Here is a 19,519-nt window from a genome sequence, read left to right as displayed (position 1 = left end):
TTTAACCCAGATGGTGAAATAAGTCCAACAAATGTGCCAAACATAAATCCCGTCTCTAATTCATGTACTTGTTGTGCATACATGCCTAAGGGTGGCTTTTAGGAGGCTAAGAGGTCTCACCTTAAATCTTGACCTTTCCTTTCCCAAGACACACAAAATAACATCCATAATAAGAACATTTAACATCTCAAAATTATCCGTCTTAATTATTTAATATAGAATTTCCTGTTTGCTTTCGAGCATTTATGATTTAACATCAAAACTCACATGTAAAGCATAGACAAGTTAGAAACCAAAAACTTTTTATTCATTTTCTTCTGATACAAAAGTTTTTTTTTTTAAATTAACATTTTTTTTGTGTCACATTTTCTTACAATGATAAATTAGCATTTTATAATACATCAATGACATTTCCAAGAACATGAGTTTTCAACAAAACAGGGAGCAGTTTCAAACCTTAAAGGCAATTATCTGGACTGGCTGAGCTCTGTGGTGATTCAGGAGTTGGTTTCTAAAAGGATTTACAAATCTGCACTACCCGGGGGTTAAAGTTTAGTGGGGGGGCTGGGTTTAAGGCACATTCAATGACTGTTTAGAAATGCCACTTTAAGCTCAGAGCAGTCATAAGAATAAATGGGGCTGCTTCCAAAAAACAGTTTAAGAGGAAAACTACATTAGCTCAGAGGGGAGGTGGTCTCAGGTTAATTTAATTCACTTTAAGTGAATCTAATGTTTGTTTGACTTTGGAAATTTAATAAGTGTCCTGAGGTATGCTGGTCCGACGATGCTGGTCTGTTTAAACCGTATCAGATTCACCACGATTGTTCCTGAATGTATCTTTGGAGCAAAAAAGGCCTATTTTTTCTTTTACCAGAGGCTATTAAGGCACCATCTGGACATCAACATCTTTTTATAACCTCTACTTAGGGTATAATCAGAATAAATGGATGCAAAATTACTAAATGTACTGCCAGGCAGGTAAGAAGAGACAGTTTCAGCAGCATCTAAAGGACACAATCCTTTAAAATCATGAATTTTGTAATCCAATGGAGGATTGAACACTTTTTTTTTTCACAATTTGCAAACGTATAAAAAATAACTTTTTCACAGAGGACTTCTGATTGTCTGATAAAGTGAGTTGTGACATATAAATGTCAATAAGACATATTGGAAGGCAAAATAACATTAGGAGGGGGAGCATTTACTCATATAGTGTGCTACCTCTGTGACGTCAGTAATAAAATAAAATTAAATAAGTTGATAAAAAGTAAGCTTATTGTTGAAGAAGAGGGCTATTGAATCGGTTGCACCATAATTGATGTATCTGTAAGGAACAGCAGTGTCAATCTAGCCTTACAATGGATGGCCTCTAAAAAAATGAGTTCATATTCAAAACTTTAGTAAAACTACTCTTTCATACACAAAAGATTATTCTCTGACTGTTTCTTGATGATGCCCGATGTGTATTTTGGCAGCTAAATGTCCCATAACGTTTTTGTTTGATAACCTCCCTGAGATCCAATGTTTAGAAAAGGGCAGGGTTAATTATTAAATTTCCTGAAATGCATGGTGACCCAAGAGCATAAGGAGTGTAGGGTTTGCAGGAAGACTAAACATCTAATTAGAAGCTAGCTTAGCTTCTCACAGACTTCCTAAAACAAACACAGGCTTATTTCTCTGCAATTTAAGCATGAAAAGAAAGAAAAGAAAACAAGAAGAAAAGAAAAAAAAAGCCAAAGTAGATCAATCAGAATTGTTATTTTACTGCATTTGTGGGAATCTTTAGATCATTTTGAAGTAAATGCTAAAACTTTCCAAAACGAAACATGGATAAAAGTTTAGTTCAGAATATTTTTTAAGCAAGGTTCTATTAAAAACATTTAGGCAACTATTATCTGCCCTGTATGGATAGGCTTCTTGTTCTTTTCTGCTTGCTTAGACCATGTAATTTTAGGCTAGCCTGTTGAACCAAACCATGCAAGAGCCTCAAAATGGGAGTTTATTGAAATCCTCTCTGATAAATCTTAGACTACTGAGATTTGCAATTGGAGTTTCTTCACTTGAACCAACTCGATGGGTTTTAGATTAGATTAAGTTTTCCAGATTAGCAGTTAGCTTCTGCCTCCTAAACCAGCTAAATAAAACATAGATCTAAGAGGCTGTTTATAGGCGTAGCTTAAAACCAGCTTTAACCTTTTGGTTTAAAAAGCAATCTGAACTACTCCTTTAAAATGCTAAATACACATAACTTTGAATTCTGAGTTTCTTTTTAGACCTTCTACTTTGGAGCTCACATTTCACAATCATTTTTAGTGCACTATTGAAGCATAGAGCCTCTTTCTGATCAGTTCAAGGTAAAAAAAATAATAAAATAAACTTGTACTCATATACTTTAAAACATACAATCTGACAGATGCACAATGTTCATCTGTCCATGAGTGGTAGATTGAATGAAGTATGTTGAGATATCACATTTAGTGTGGTATTCTTTCGTTTGATTGAACTGCAGATACATTTTTCAGCTGTTGTCAAATATCTCAGGGAAACCAAATATTTCTATATCTGCTCCAGTGTTATAATATAAAATTTTGAAAGCCCTTTAAAAGTCACAATGGCACACAGCTTTACTATATTCAGCAGGGTGAGTCTGTTCTGCTGAGCAGTTAAGAAAAAGAGAAACAGAGAGGTAGAACCAGAGCTTTTATGTGCTTCTTTTCTTCCATTCGGTATCTCTTTTTCAGTTGAATATTTTTTCCCAACTCTCTATGCAACAGTGATCTAATGAGAGGTAGGGAGGCTACTCTTGCAACAAAATGTATGACTCAGTCTTCTTATTTTCTCCTTCATAGCTCCTATTTGAGGCAGGGAGTTCATGCGATGGCATATCCAGTGGCTTCTTTGAAAAGGTCTGGCTATGATCCTCTGTCCCCTTCCTAACCCGCCCGCTGACTTTCTTCGTCCTTCATTTAGCAGGGCAAGTGTCTGTATGAGGAGAAACGATGCAGAATGTATTTCCTGTCCGTGTTCCCCATTTCCTCACACCACTGTCTCGTTGCCTTTCCCTGGTTTGATCCAGCTCTCACCCGGCGCCCTCTTGCCGACTCGGCTCGCCCGGCTGTCCCTCAGCAGCCGGGCAGAGCAGCGCTGCCAGGTGTGGAGGGTTTTCGCGGACCATATCCACATCCCTGACGTGATGCCCACCAGCAGCGACATGAAGATCCGAAGCATCTCCGATGCTACGTATGAGTCCCTGGGGTTGGTCTTGAACTCCTCCCAGTTAGAGAGCTGGTAGAGGTAACAGCCAATGACTGTGGAAGCAGGAACGGTATAAAGAACAGAGAACACGCCGATCTTCACCATTAGACGCTCCAGTTTGTCGGTTTTGGCTCCATCCTTCTGCAGATTAGATCGGATCTTGAAAAGAGCCACCAGGCCTGCGCAGATGAACAATGTCCCTGAGAGAGAAGAAAAGAAAAGCCTCAAGTAAAGTTGATAAAAGACCCAAATTAATTTTCTTTCCAGCACTGTACCTACCTATAAGAAGGTATGTCGCTAATGGTGCAACCACAAAGCCTGTGAGGGCCTCTTGTTGCTGGTTACCGACGTAACACAGCCCAGTGAGGTCATCAGCGTCCACCAGCCTCATTATTAAGATAACAATGGTTTTAACAGCTGGGATGGCCCAGGCCGCGATGTGGAAGTAGGAGCTGTGCATTTCAATCGCCTCATGGCCCCATTTCAACCCAGCTGCCAAAAACCAGGTGAGGGTTAGGATCACCCACCTGGAAGAAAAGGGGAGGGGATCAGACATCAACTGAAAGCAACAGATTCTTTTTTTTTTTTTTTACAAAACTACTCAGTGATCCTGTTTGGTTTATATTCCACCTTTTAGAGTTTTTTTCCCACTTAAATCAATGTTTACTGTTAATGACAATTTTCAATTTCTGCTGCTGTTCTTTGCACATGAAGCTAAAGGAAACATTATTCTTGTAATAGGTGACCTTAATGAACTATCATTAAGATGCAGAGAGATGTCCCATAATGACTGGAACTGTTCAATTTTCAGCTTGTAAAACTCCATCTGGTGACTGTTGGATGAAAGTTTTATACGTTTCTTTTTTATTTCTAGACCAGCCAACAAACTTTCTCCAAGAACGACAGGACTGAGCTGTGAACAGCAGTCTTTATTGTGGCTGACATTACTGAGGTGTTTTGGTGTGTGCAGGTCTGGCCACTGCTCTCTAGCTATTTATGTCACAAAGAGCCAAGTTTGTACTTTTGGGCTATTATTAAATTAGGTTTATCTAACTTGGAACTGAGTACAGCAAATATCAGGGAGGCGTCATGTACTTGTACTTGTTTTTATCTTTATTGCTTCCAATCTCCGGTTTGATGCAAAACATGCTCCATTTGAAAAAAATCTATTGCAGCCTTTTAGAAATAAATCTACATTGTCAAAGGAAAGCACACAGTGATGGCTATTTACAGTTAATAATGCTGATGGGCTAAAGTTTAAAATAATCTACTGAAAACAGTTGGAAATGGGAACTCCACATGCAGTCTTCTTTTTTTTTTTTTTACACATTAAATACCCGTTTTATAGAATATAGTCTCCCCCACACGTAGTGTGATATCACTACTGCCTGTAATATAAATATAAAAGGCATATGGTAAAAAAGGCTTGAAGGAAATACTTTGCTTTATAACATGTAACAACTAAACCACAGCACTTTCTGTTCATTCATACGTTTTAGGAGCAAATCAAAACTTCCCCCTTTATGTAACATTTTCATAACCAATCAACTGGCCTTGTGCAGTTTTTGGAGGTAATATGGTCACAAGAGAAGCTGATCGCTTGTTATATAACAGTGCAGTGATCATAGCTCAGGAGTTGAAAATCTCTAGCCCATTTCTTTTCCAAATGGCAAATACAAAACAGGAAAACAAGGGCTGAGTGCAAAGGAAGAAAAATAGCTGTGACAGCAGTGTGGGTTTCCACTGCAGCTTTAGGGCAGCACGCACTTAAAAAGGGGTGGTTTTACCAAGGCTACCCTTACTCTATGCGTGTAGAATTGATTCCAACTGGTGCAGAGGTTATGGGACAGGATAGATGGACTCTTTTTATTTTTTTAGGGAAACAGGATGAAAGTCTTGAGTTCCAATTGTTTTACCACTTGGGTTATTCACAAGGTCTGATGGCAATTGTCAATATCTGGGAGAAAAAGAGAGAGAAGGGAGTGTTTGGACTAACCATAGCGAAGAAGCCATGCCAAAGAAATAAAGGAGAAGGAAGACTATGGCACAGCCGGTGCTTTTTAATCCTTCCTGGACCAGAATCGGAACGGCAGTGGCATCCAAGTCACAGGAAACTCGCTCTCTTCCAAGAGTCAACCGTACCTAAAGAGGCAGGGGAAAACAGATGTACCAAAAAAATGTAGTCCAATTAAATAAGAGAAATAAAAAATATAAATAAAAAAAAAACATGGCTTTTTATTCCATTCCTCACCAGGTAAGCAACACTGTACAGATTGCAGCACATTGAAAGAAAGATGATCGGCCTTTCGGGGTATGAGAAACGCTGCGAGTCCAGGAGGAAGGTCAGGACAGTCAGAGTGGTTGACAGGAAGCACAGCACGGCCCACACGGCCATCCAGGCGTCCGTGAAGACCTTTCCCCCCCGTCGGTACAGCCCACTGTCATATCCGCATTGGAGGGCGCAAGTTTCAGTCTGTTTGAGCCAAGTGTACTGTTCAGGTGCAGAGCCCAGTGCCTGACACTCCTCCTGTTGGGGAGGGTGGCGAACAGGTTGGTAGGGGGGGTCTTCATCACCTGGACCCTCCATGCACATGTGGTTGTGGTCATTTAGAGGTGGGAAGAGGCTGCAGTTGAGCTCCTGGTGACATATTAAAGGAAATGTTACACTTTATCCAAACCATTTGTCTTAAAGTTTGCTAAACAACAAACAAAACCTTCTTTTTTTTTTTTTTTTTTTAAAAGAAGACTTTTGAATAGAATATATGAAAATAAAAAGTGTGAGGCACTCACTGCTGCATATTACAACCCAGTTATTTCCTTAAACAAATACATTTTTTGAGTTACTCCAGTCATGCTTTTCTTGGCTAATGATGCTTGCAGCTTCCTTTGAGATCTGATCAGATTCTGATTTCGGCAGAATTGGAAACATGAAGAAAAGTGCTCTTTGGTTCTTTGCTATAGACACTTTTAAATGCAAAAGGTTTTAAAAAATGACCAGTTTGGGATGTGAAAAAAATTTCTTACATCTCAACGTAGTGAGGAAGAAAACAGATAAGCACAATCTCTGAAACTGAATGATGCAAATGGTCGCCGCCTAGCTCCTCCTCCTTCACTTATCGCAGGGTCGACAGTAAGAACTCTATCATTATTAGGAAAGGAAGGAACTTCAGACAAATGTGTTGAATCGGGTAAGACTTCACTCTTCAAGACATCATGCGACAGAAATGCTTAATGATGAAAAAGAACCTACTAAAAAAAAACTACTGTTAGTGCAAGTTAAACGGCTGAAGCTTTCCCTTAGACAAACCAAAACATATGAAGGTGTGCACATTTGCAAGCATTGCACAGAGTACAAGTGAAGAAATTATTTATTTTTCTTCGATTCTACGAGAAGTGCCGTGCCTATACCTGCTGTTATGCATTGGGTTGTGAGAAAACGTATGGTTCCTACGCCCCAGATAGCAACATCAGGAGCTCTCTATGCCAAATGAACTATCAAAAGGAAGCATCCAGCTTCCTTTTCCTACCTCCCTCCTTACTTCCATTCAGACTCATGCACCTATCATGATGACCATTGACACACTTCCAAACTGGTGTATGAGTCCTGATGAATTTAGGTATTATTATGGATCCTGGATGTGAAGGAGAATCCATTCTATGGTTTTCTATAAAATACTCTATTAAATCCGAGGAGCTGTTTTACACTTTATCTGAAATCCTGGAAAAACACTTGTTTTAAACAATGTATAAACTCATCGTATGAGTTGAATAAATGTAACTTTACTGTCCCAAGGCCCTATCCAACTTAAAAACCCAGTTGTCAGCTGTATAAATGTTTCAACCACGTAAAGAATGTCTGCTCCCAACCTCCAGAAAAGGATACAAGCTAGGAAAAAATGATTGAAATAAAAATATGTTACGGTAACTAGTTTTCACTGTTCAGCGTTAGGCAGGTCAGAGGAAACCAATATCTTTTTAAACACATCCTGCAAGCCCCGTCCCCCTAAATTAAAAAAAACATGCACGCTTCCCTCATGACAATGCCACTCACCTCAGGCCATATGAAGCCAAACTCATGGAGAACAGGAAGGCATTTTCTCTTGACGGACAAACACATGCTCTTACACGGCCCAATGGGGATGGGGACCTTATCCGTGCACATTGGCACATAAACGGAGCAAAGGAAGAACTAGAGGCAAGGAAAGACAAGTGGTTATTTGTTTAATATCTTAGTATTTGTATGGGTTGCAAGTTTTTAAAAGATTACATACAACTGTAATATTGTGCAAATTACAGCAAAATCAAATACCCAAGGCTTCAGAATAAGAGTTACATAAAAATGGTCTTCAAGAGAGATTACAAAAAGAGACATTATGCAGAAAAGGTGTAACTTTTATATAAAGATACAGTAAAAACACAGCTTTTTTACTTTATTAGTTTAATTATCATATGAGGTAGCAGTTAAAATATGTTGCTGGGTCCACTCTGTTCATATTGCCTAGATAAGAAGTAGTGGATGGAAACATCCCGCTCTCCCACATGGCTCCTGAATCAAGTTGCATTCCGCTCTTTCTATCTTACTTCTTTCATACACTTTTACTTTTTAGAACCACTGAATCAGTCATAAGTGTAGAATCTCTCTATTTAAGGAACTCAAATGCCAACATATGGATGCTTTTTTAGCAGCATCTTAAAAAAAAGTGAAACTAAAAATAGAACGTACATACATGCATCTGAAGACACTAAGCAGCCCATTATGACTGTGGAGATTGAAGTGATGCAAAAGAAAAGCAACATAGGGGTTACAGAAGTCAGAAATTTTAGGTGATTTCATGCATGCAGAGGAAACGCTTCTGCAAATCGGAGTGTAAAATTGGACAATGCTCATGAAATGAAAATTCATAAAAGAGCAACGAGTAAGTTTCTCTCCACTGACCTAAAAAAAACCACTGCAAATGCCTCTCGGGCTTTGGCAATTTGACTAAGTTAAGTCAAAGTTTCTTGCTGCTTTTTTTAGCTCAAAAATGTCCCAAAACATTAAGTCCAGATAATGGTTACATACTTAGAGCCCAAAGTCTTGGCTAGCAATAGGAAAACGCTCTCCCTTGTAAAAATGTCCAAATATGACCTGAATGCAAAACAGGTGCAAGTATTGGGAAACAAATCCTCTATGTTTTTGCTGTAAAATTGAATTATGCTAGACTTTTTATTGAGTTTGTCTTCTGATAAAGAGACTACTTGCTGTAAAACAGACAGCTGACAAACACATTATGTCAAAATCACGGCTTGGGATTCAAATACCGAATCCATTACCATTTTCTGAGCAACATCTGGGTTAGTCTCCTCTATCAGCAGAATTTGAATCCCTCTAATGACATTTGTCCTAAAATTGATGATATGGTTCCAGTTCTAAGACTGAAAAGACATCACTGGTCACCTTCCCTGTGAAAAGGTCTGTGGGTCTGCTCACTCAACAAAAAGCTTACAAAATTTTATGGGGGGCTATAAAATTACAGGCTTTACAATTGCAGATCCTTCCCACAGTGGGCTATGCATACTCAACTGGTGACAGTAATGTAACACATTCTGGGTGTTTTCCACTGACCGCTTGTAACCTGATCAGTGCCACTTTAATGCTAAAAGCTGCTCAGGTTACCAGTCAGGAAGCCTCCCATTAGAGCAAATGTTAGGTGATACTGTTTCTGCTTCCCCTTCCTCTGTCTTTAGGTGGTACTATCTGTGTTCATCTGTGGCTGTGTGTGAGTGTGAAAGACAGGGAGCATCTAAACTTACAACTGGAGGCAGACAAGTTGATTTTAGTCTGCTGTTCCCTCTAGCCTGGTATTAATGCAGTGGATGCAGATGTGTTTTGCAGAAAATAACAATTTTACTATTATAGATTCAGTTATATTTAAGCTGAAATGCTCTTTTTTATGGCAGACGATATGCAGGGAAAAAAATGTCCTTCTCTATTCAAAACATTAATTTTTATAAAATTCCAGGGAAAAGTGCTTTTAGTTTTCTCTAAACACATGCTCCTCCAAAAAAAAAATGCTGATGTGTATTACCAGATAGATGTCTGGGAAATAGATTAGCTTTTGGAAGTTTGTGTAGAAATATAAAGGCAACAGAGTAGACAGCGCAAACCTCATTTTTAATCTAATGCTTGTTTTAAGCTGCAACTCTGAGTTACTAGATTACTAGTGTTGAATTAAAACTATATTCTTGCTGGTTATTTTTGCAGATTGGTCTGTGTAATTTTTTTTTTTTATCTTCAGACCCTAATGTTCTGATGTTTGTTTTTAGTTATAGTTTTTTAAGGTAGTAAGTTTGATTTTAGTGGAGTCTTGTAAAGAAAAGCTATTCAAAGTAATGTTTAACTAAAGTATGTTGATGTTATTACATTGAAACTGAAGTAAGTTTTTAGTTTAATGCATTTTCCTATTTTTCCATCAGCCATAGACAAGCCAAGCCTGCAGTTCACATCATAAAAAAAAAAATCTAAAGGGGAAAAAAAATGAAAAACACCACTTTCTAGCAATCTACCAATCTGATAGATGCATTTTGAGATCAGTCCCATCTTTTCTGCATGGTCCATGAGTCAAACAAACAGCATTTGTCTTAGGACACTAAAGGCAGCATTGTTAACCAGAGGAGCGTACAGTATATAACTGAAGATCCAGCTGCAGCTGTGTGGGGCATGAACTCAGAATGTCAACAGACACAGAGGGCATTTTCTGTGACATTAACATGACAGATTGGCTAGACAAAAAAAAAAAAGAAGAGGACTAAGGGGAAGCGACTCTTCCATTTACTGTAACAGCTTGGAAATCAATCTTTAACATGCTGATTATTCCTGGCACCATCATGTGCTCTGGGACCACACTCTGTCTCCCTTTGCGCGCACACACAAATATAGCACACTTTCAGCAGGAGCCAGGCTTTTTTTAAGAAGCGGGGCGGCTGCTCCAAAGTGTGACCATGGTTCCCATTCCGCGCCCCGCTTCTGCCACTCAGACCAACCAGAGCATCGCGCCTGGTGCCGCCGTCCGTACCTTGAGCTGGCTGGAGCAGCCGTACTGGATGAGCGGCGTGAACGTGGTCAGCTGCAGCTCGGCGTCCGTCTGCAGAACGTTCCCCACCAGGTTGGGCATCTTGGTGACGTTGTAGCCCAGACCCTGGCACATGCTGATGCGGATCGGGTCGCAGGTCATCTCCTCTTCGTCGTCGCTGAACGCGTCGATGGCCAAGAAGAGCGGACCGACCAAGAGGAGCGAGAGCGCAATCATCATCATCATCAGGAGCGCACCAGGCATTTTCCCCAAGAAAAAAAAAAGTCCCACCACCAGACCCACTGTTATTAATACTAATATCTCCTTAGACTCCAATTAGTTTGGTCGCCTTTGAAACCGAGGCACGTGGGTTTATGGTCAGTCCAGCAGGAGTGCAGCGCGTGTCGTCCCGTGCGTCTTTGAAATTATACCATCCCACTTTAAGCCATCCAGCACAGTTAATTATCCAGGAAACTTCGCTGGTGGTAAAGCATTGAAAAAACTATGTGTTGTAGTTTCCCGCAGCTTGAAAACGCACTCATGTCTGATAAATCCCCGGTTTGTTGCAGCTGTAACATCTACTCAGAGATGACTGCACGGCAGGTCCTGTTTTGCGCCTACTACCTTCAAGCTTCCACTGAAAAACTTTATCGCGTCTATGAAAGCAGACTAGAATTCTGACCATTCACAGCGCGGAAGCTGGGCTCTCCTGACCAATCCACGACCAAGAGGGCGGAGCCTGCATCTAGTCCCCTCCCTTATTCACACTCTGTCACTTCTTTTCTATTTTGTTCATTTTCAATGCTTATTTTTTTTTTTTTGCTGCCACATTTGCTAAGCCAATTTGGATAAAGTGAAACACATCAGAGTAAATATGAAAAGACTGATATATTTCAATTGATATTTCTGAAAATTGTAATAATTTTGGCTCCTCTTAGGAAATTTATTTTGGTTTACTGGCCAGTCAAGAAACTTAGTGGTTTCTGAATTGGGTGTTTTGAAATCAGAAAAGGTACCAAGTTCTGCTTGACAATGAAAATGGAAATTATAAGGGGCTTTAAGCCTTCCAGGCAGATTACTGCGCTGAATTTAAACTGATAAAGCACAGGTTATCAATGTCTAAGCAACAGGTACACATAGTTTTTTTGTTTTTCTTTTGTTTGTTTGTTTTTTGTTTTTCCTGAGGTTAAGTGTTTATAATGTTGTTTGTTTTTGTTTAGAAAAACCTTAACACATAGAATGTGACAGTTCATGTCTCGGAAATATGTGGTAGCTCTCAAAGCTCTGCCTTAAACTGTAACCCATGCCTTGTAAATCACTTGAAAACTTTGCTTTGATGAAAATGGCTTTTCACCCTTTCTTAAGTCTGCTGTGATCCCTGTTTCACTTTCTTCTTAGAATGATTAGAAAAGATAGCCTCTGTATCATAAACATTTAAGGTTCTATATCGTGTTTTTTTAAGTCCTCCAAAGTCAGCTATAGGCATGTATTTTGTCTTTTGCACTACCTAAAAAAATGGGCTATAGCTTCCAAGAGAAGGGAGGTAATCAATGCTCTACGTAACTGTGATAGCAGCATGTTTTCCAGGACAGGGTGGAGAGCTGCTGCTCAGAGAGCAGAATTGAGTGAATGAAGCACAATACCGCATAGTGCATGATTTTGATTAGGAAAAGCATTATAGCATAGGTAAAATGTAGAAAAACAGACCCACCTTCAACAGAGACATTTGTGCTCATTGATTTCATACATGTAAACCATGTTAGCTTCTTTCTATAAAACTAATTGGTATCTGAATTATTAAAACATTTACATTTTTGAGTCCATTTGCAAACGCTGAAATTGCTCAGCTTTAACTAAGTTACTTCATCACTTCTTCATCCTTCCTCCTACTCAAACTACTGGGACACCGAAACCCTTAAGGCTGGTTTATACTCAGAAACCAGGTCGTCTGCGTGTGTGTTGCAGTTAACGCAAATATGCCCCCACCCCTTCCGCAAACACTCTGGTGCACCTCTCCAAAAAACAGGAGGCCTCTGATTGGTCAAATCTACATCCTCTCTACACTATGCGTATTTCCTGTTTGGTACCTTACCGCCATTGTGGAACGCGACTCGTGAAGTTGGACCAGCTAGAAGACAGGTGCGTGAGCACGCTGGTACCCTTTTTCCACCTGGATCCCAGCTCTTTTTCGCCCTCATGTCCCTCCATTGTCGCACAAACTTGCCCCTTGCATTTTTCCACTTCCTCACCGCCTTGGCCGTGTCTAGACCATTAGCTGGTTCGTGATTGTCCCTATTTCGTTGTGGCGCGGAATAACATTGCGCAGACCACGCTTCAATATTAGGCATAAATCAAATCTGTGACAAGCTCACTGAGACACACTGCTGCAGGGAGTATAACCAGCCATTAAGGATGAGGGCTAAAAATGAGGGGCAAGCAGTCCACTAAATATCAGTCGTACTTTAGCCCCTCTCTTATGCCTGGTTAATGCTCAGAAACCAGGTCGTGTGTGTGTGTCGCAGTTAACACCGTTATGCCACCCGCCCTTCCACAGATACTCTGGTGCACCTCCTCAAAATTGTAGGTGACCGCAGTCAGTGCCAAAGATGGTGTCGCAGGGAGGAGAGAAAGGAGGCCTTTAGGCCTCTGATCAATTCTACATCCGCTCTAGTATTTCCTGCTGGGTACCTAATGGCAGAACTCTGGTTGTAGTGCCGCCCACAGTGCCAGGCACACCCTGGTAACTATCCCAGACACTGTACAGGATGCTAGTTTGTAGGACGTATTCGATGGTCTGTTGGTTTGCACCCGAAGCCAAAACAAGCAGCGCCACGGCCAGTCTTTCCGGAAAACTCATGGGTGAACTGTGTGTTTTCAGGTGTTGGATGAGGAGCTGCAGACTGCGAACAAGCTTGTCAAACCGATACACGGACACCCGCAATCCTAGCTAGTTCGTGATTGTCCCTCTTGCATGTGGCATGGAATAACATAGAGCAGACTACACTTAAAATTGGGCATAAATCCAAAATATTTGCATCATACCTGCGACAAGCTAACTGCGACTCACTGCTGTGGGAGTATACAGAGCCATTTATCCTTCTGTAAATGGAAAGTTGTGATATTATCCAGAGCTGTTATTAATAATATTTCTTTATTGTGTTTGTATGCATGCTTTGCCAAAATTGGTATGATTCTATTTAGTTCTTAGTCCCTAATTGTCCTTTAGGACAGCCTGGAACCTCACCACAGGCTCCACTCCCCCTCTCCAATTGCCCCATCAGCTCTAAGGGCTCCTGACATTGTAATTGAAAGTAGGGCCTTAAGTCATGCTGAAGCTTTGGATGTCTGCTTTGCATTGCAATGAATGCACATTCGGGACAGGTTTTTGCTTGGTTGTGGCAACCTGAGAGAATGCCTCTCTCTCTCTTTTTTTTACAGCATGAAACTTGCGTTGAAGAGTGTTGCTTTGGCTTTTCAATGCTATAAGTGGAGTTGGATGGGAAAAGAGCTTAGGGTTTGTTTTGTAAGGGTGGGGAGGCTCAAGGGGTACTTGATTTTTTCCAAGTGTTTCACAAAGTTGTGAGAATCTAAAAGGATGTGACAAACCAAATGAAATTGAGCTTGAGAACTCACCCGGTTTTAAAATGCTCTCAATACTTGAATTTCCACCTGGGACAGACTTGAAGTATGAAGTAATGCATTTACTATTTTTTTACACTCCTTCTGTGAAATCTTTAAAGGGGACATTTAGCTCAGTTAAGGGAAGTTTATTCAAAAGGTTAGAGGCAGTTAATAAATTACCTAAACCAAATCCCTCTCTTGGTTTCTTCTTATATTTTAGGTCCTTATTAGTTGGTCTTCCAGCTTAAAGCTAATGGTTAATCTGACTGGTGTAGGGTGAGAGCAGACTTCTACTTTGAAGGTATTTTTGTGTGAAATGTGATCTTTCCATGTGAAATAAAAACTGGGGACAGGACATATAATAATTTCAACTCAAAGGAACAGTTTCATATAAACCTAAAGTTTTCATATAAATCTAGAAAAAAAATCCAAAAGAGAGCCATAACAAATGCATTTTTATGTTTGTTGTGTGTAATGTTGAGGGGATTGCAAAAATGTGGAATAAGTGTCTAAAATCTAACTTTGTGACCCATTGGAGGAAGTAAACATTGCACATCACCCTGAAGACACACTTTCTCATCCTGAAAAATATGAAAACATCCTGCAGTTGAAATATTTTTATTTAGCAGAGAGAAGTAAAATGGAATGAAATGAACTCGTATACCAATTGTTTTGAGATGTTACATGATTCTAGATTTGGTCTAGAACCCTGTTAGTTTTAGCCTTTAGAAAGTCTCATTTGTATTTGTGTGAAATAAAGATATATTACCTGCTTACAACCTTTCACTTAACAATTCCAAACTATCCCTTTAAAAGCATGGGGAGAGGAACAATCCCAGGCAAATAAACCCCCACTGATGGTTACTTTAACATAATTCTTCGAAAATTAAAACAATATTATAGAACAGATATGGTAGATAGAATAACATAAGGTTCCTGCACTGTGGCGTTAAGAGCCACCCAGAGTGATTGGCAACAGCAATGACTTCCCCACTCTCCCACCCCCACCGCATCGTTCATCAGCACACACATATTCGCATAAACCCCTCCACCTCCCATTTTTGCCCTTCAGTTGAACCTGAGGTCAGGACCTGAAGTAATTAGCACTGAGCTGAAACAATAGAGTATGCTTTTGAGCTGATGGTTATCAAAAGAGGTGTGTGCATGCACATGACCCATGGAGAGAAAATCAGTAGACGTTTAAGATACATAGTTGTAATTTGAGTGATGATCAGCTAAGTTTCTATAGTATTTATCCACCAAAGACACCAGGACACTGTATCCTCCCCTGTTTATTTTTAAATAGTGGTGTGAATAGCCTAGAAGCAGCTTTTAATGAATTGCCATTTTAAAACTAAAGATATATGGCCTTTTTTTCAACACGTGTGTGAAATTAAATGAGAAAGCAAGATCTTTTTAAATTCTTTCAGATCCCTGAGCAATACGTCTGTAAAAATTTTATTTTCTTTCCTATTGTTTACTTGATAAATGAAGAGTGAACACTGCCTTTTTTGTTTCAAAAAAACATGTAAGGTTGAGGCTTTAAAACATGCCAGAACAAACCCACATTTGCAAAATAAGTCATCTGTGAAACATAGGTTTATACAATTCAATTTAGTTTATTTATATAGTGCCAATTCACAAAACATATCATCTCAAGGCCCTTTACAGTTCACCAGATTATACAGTCAAATTGATGAAAAGTTATCTATCTAATAAAACATGTTGATTGCATTGACTCAAAGGCAATCCCTCACACTAAGTATTCTTGTAGCAACAGTGGAGAGGAAAAACTCAATTTTGACGGGAAGAAACCTTCAACTGAACCAGGCTCAGCGTGAGCGACCAACAATCTTTGTAATAGAGGACTTTTCCATAAAAGAGGTTTTCATTAATAACCTGGGACGGCCCCAGAGCCAGTGTCTCAGCTGCTTCTTTTAGAAAATCAGTTAGGACTGGTTCTTGTATAGATCCAGTTTTGTGTTTGACCAAGCGCCAGTTTTGAGCCATATTATTAAGCCACTGCAGGCATTTCATTAAGTCTTTATTTTAACCATTATCAAATCTACTCAGAACATTTGAGGAGGGTCCTAGTGCATGGAGAAAAAAACAAAAAAAAACAAATATAACCTTAACACTGTTTTACACAAGGGATGTCTGTGAACGACAAAAGGCTAAAAACCAGATCTATGGCCAGAATCACCACTGCTTAAACAATCTAACTACTTGAACTCTCTTTCTGTTTAATACCATTAAAAATGTATATTTGACCTAAAATACATTTACAAACGACAAATTGATAAGGCTAAAAACACAGTGGAATAAAATTATCAGCAGTTTTGACATTCAAAGGTATAGCGGAGGATGTTCTTTTTCTAGATAAAATAAGTGGTCCTCCTAATTGTCAATCATTCTGGTGATATGTTTACGTAAGTCCATCCTACATGCTTGTCCTCATTTTCCCTTACCTGTGGTGAGTCTTACATAGTTGAAAAATTGCAAATTTTCTTTTGGAAAGTAAGCTTGTATGAGCAATGCATACAGCAACTTTTAAACATAGCGTGCACAAGGACAAATAGGCTTGTGCGCGTTTGCACATGCGTTGAATATCATTAACTCTCAGGAGCGGGTACAGGGTTGTGAATTTAAATTTTTTTTTTAAAGTGGACAGGGTAGGTCGTTCAAAAGATTTGCAAAAATCCACCCCTATAGCTTTAAGTGAGAAAAAAGTTCAACATGGCAATATTTTCAATATCCAGCTAAACATCAATACAAGCAAACATGAGCAAACAAACACCTAAAATCCTGCATGAACCATTTATATAAAATAAACATAAATACAAAAGGGAAAAAGTAGCACAGTAAAACACAATATGTAGTTTTGAAATGGTTAGTTATCTGCTAATTAAATCTCTTTTTTTGGCAACAGATGTATGAATAGGAATAAAAAAATATGAATCGTGGATTGTAATTTTGAGGTGAAATCAATGTATGAATATTCCTCATATATTATTTTTAGTCCTTTAAAACAGGGTTGCTGTTTCTTTTTTGTCCAGATTTTCTTCAGTGAGCAAACCATTTTTAACCAAACCAGCAATCAGCAGTAAGGAAGTGAGGCTGCCAGTATTGAGTTATGCCAGGCATAAAGTAAACATTTACATTGCCTTGTTATTTGACATTGACTCTATGGAAAAGAGTGTGCCGCTGCAGAGGTTTGATGTGCACGCTTTTTACTAATTAAAATTTGACCAAAAATAACTAGATATTCTAAAATGATACTTTCTGATATATGCAGTCCACTGCCTGGGTTTTGGGAGAGATTGTTTTGCAGTCCACTTTATAGCTAACTTTCACTGCTGTAGGCCAAAAAAGTCAGCGCTTTTCAATTATCTATGCGGCACAGTTTTTAAACACAGAGTTCATGTGATTTTTTTATTTATTTATTTTTTTTTTTGTCGTATTGGTGCCAGCAGGAAGGACTCATTGGGGTGGTTTCCATCCAAAATTACCCTCTTTTGCTAACATTTTGATGGTTTAATGCTTTTAAACACTGCTTTTGGAGAAACCTGTGCTGTGCATGCCTCAAACCTCACTCCAGTCTTACTTCCCTGAGATGTTCAGCACAATTTTGACCTCCATATGTATTGAATTATAAATACAACCCATATGGCATGCAGTGAAAATATAGTATAAGTTAAAAATCCGGAAACAAAATCTGTATATGGACTATGAATTTTTATATCACTGGCCATTTAGCAGTCATTAGGAAGAGTTGTGTATATTTTCTCACATAATTCCTATGGTGTAACTGGCATAATGTCAATGTATTAATTATTTGAAAGAAGCATATCATGCCTTTTTTCTTAAGATTAAAACGTTCTTAAAGTCTTGACAAAATGTCTGCTACATCCTTCAGCCAAAAAATGTAATATTACAATACCACAATGTGGCTATATTTGCTGTGATCAGTGGATAAAAAGTAGCTTTAAAATGTTTTTAAATAACAAAGTTCACCTAAAAATTCACCTGTGCTGTCAGTTCATCAGAAGTACGATCCTGCCTTCAAATATTATTTTGCTGTCGGAGCGGTAGTACGGCGGTGCTCTGTCCCTGGAAATTGCGTTCAACAGCAGCCTCTTGCCCGGTCCCCTCTTCGCGGTTTTCCGCTGATTTTCGCGGTAGATGTAAGGCATTTTTTATGCACCTAATCCAAGCTTCAGGCACCAGAATAATAATATAGAAATTTTTTTTGCAAGCAGGTTTCGAAAATGTTAGTTAATTTAGGCGTTAATAAACTGTTTCAACGGAGTGATCATAGCGATTTGCATCGGCAGTGCTGTGTCTGTCTCCCTGCCAGCTCCTAGATCAGCTCTGACTGATTGATGTGGCACGTTGAGCAGCAAAAGTTTACTTTCACCAACTTCAGCTGCTGCTGTTTTTGCTTGATGCGAGTCAGCCATTGACTTTGCATGTAAACTAGATGCTTCTGCTGTCTGAACATTATGAGCTCCAAGAGAGTTTAGCTAGAAATCAGGGCTATATCCACACAGAACTAAAAACAGTAGACCTGTTTCCATCTGTTTTTTTTAGGTGCATTTTGAAAAATTAAGCTTAAGTGCAAATTCAACGTGGAAGCATCTATTATGTCCCTTTTTCATCTCCAGCCAATCAACTGTGGGCCGCACCTTCTCCGAACGCAATCATCTTCAAGATCCCCTTCATTTAGCTCTTGGCTTCTCTTTTCCACACGTAAGCAAACTTTCACCCACTTCCACCACATGTCCTTCCTTACTCAGACTATTCTCAGTCCCACTCGCCCTCTGGCGTAGTCCACCACCAGTGTCCAGGCAGCGGTTGGAAGACTACTCCAATCCTTTTCTAGATTGCTCATCTGCCGGGGGCCAAGCTCCAAAAGACTTTTTTCATTTCAGTAATTATCTGCTTCCATCTCTTTGAATCCTAGTTGGCTTGGGCAGATGGCTGCTCACTGAGCCTGGTTCTGCTGGAGATTTCTTCCTGTTAAAAGCGAGCTGTCCTCTCCACTGTTGCTACATGCATGCTCTCATATTATAGAATGTGAGATTACAGAATATACAGTATATGAGAAATTATTTGGATACACCCAAACTCGGCTTCTGTGGATAGGACTTAGATGACGCTACAACACTTTCCTCTGTTGAAATGGCCCACTAGATTCAAATGACCCTTATCAATTCTTGAAGATGCCCATTCTTTTGCAAGAAGTTCACAAGCTGACTCATAGCATATCAAGCTTAATGACTTAAAGTGCAAAAAAAACTAAAATAAATTAGCTTTTTGCATTATCAACATTTTTTGTAATTTCCACATGAATAAGCAGCCATCTGTAGAGAGACCATACAGTCAGATTGGTTAAAATTTTTTGTCAAGGAAAACCAGTTGCTTGGATCCAGTCATTGATTAAGACATAGTGCGCCTTAATGAGCTTCTGGGGACAATTTTCACTTTTGTTTTGTTGTGGACTCTTAAACTCATAAACAATTTCTCATATCGAGCATGCATGTAGTGACAGTGGAGAGGAAGAATCCCTTTTAACAGGAATAAAACCTCCA

The 19,519-nt window shown here is 39.3% G+C and overlaps 1 protein-coding gene across 1 annotated transcript; it reads right to left on the bottom strand.

The window, feature by feature from the left end:
• Nucleotides 1-2,746: 2,746 nt before the first annotated feature.
• Nucleotides 2,747-10,955, bottom strand: fzd4 (frizzled class receptor 4). The gene is made up of 6 exons (XM_038267924.1): nucleotides 10,311-10,955; nucleotides 7,307-7,444; nucleotides 5,507-5,893; nucleotides 5,252-5,397; nucleotides 3,535-3,782; nucleotides 2,747-3,455 (listed from the first exon to the last, which is right to left on the bottom strand). Exons 1-6 carry the CDS (start codon nucleotides 10,569-10,571, stop codon nucleotides 3,037-3,039), a joined length of 1,599 nt encoding a protein of 532 aa, XP_038123852.1. The 5' UTR covers nucleotides 10,572-10,955; the 3' UTR covers nucleotides 2,747-3,036.
• Between the last annotated feature and the right edge of the window lie 8,564 nt (nucleotides 10,956-19,519).

This window comes from Cyprinodon tularosa, unplaced genomic scaffold (genome assembly GCF_016077235.1).
Source record: "Cyprinodon tularosa strain WSP-4 unplaced genomic scaffold, ASM1607723v1 ctg69, whole genome shotgun sequence".
NCBI lineage: Eukaryota > Metazoa > Chordata > Actinopteri > Cyprinodontiformes > Cyprinodontidae > Cyprinodon > Cyprinodon tularosa.
The sequence above is the reverse complement of the archived record's forward strand: the minus strand, read 5'-3'. Positions and strand labels throughout refer to the sequence as shown.

What these genes read in the sequence shown, in the direction of transcription:
- fzd4 (XM_038267924.1), bottom strand. Translation starts at nt 10,571, where the DNA reads ATGCCTGGTGCGCTCCTGATGATGATGATGATTGCGCTCTCGCTCCTC. An exon ending in GCTGCTCCAGCCAGCTCAAG is followed by an intron (nt 7,445 to 10,310) that starts GTACGGACGGCG and finishes CCTTGCCTCTAG; the next exon opens with TTCTTCCTTTGCTCCGTTTA. An exon ending in GGCATGGCTTCTTCGCTATG is followed by an intron (nt 3,783 to 5,251) that starts GTTAGTCCAAAC and finishes CTTTTCTTCCAG; the next exon opens with GTGGGTGATCCTAACCCTCA.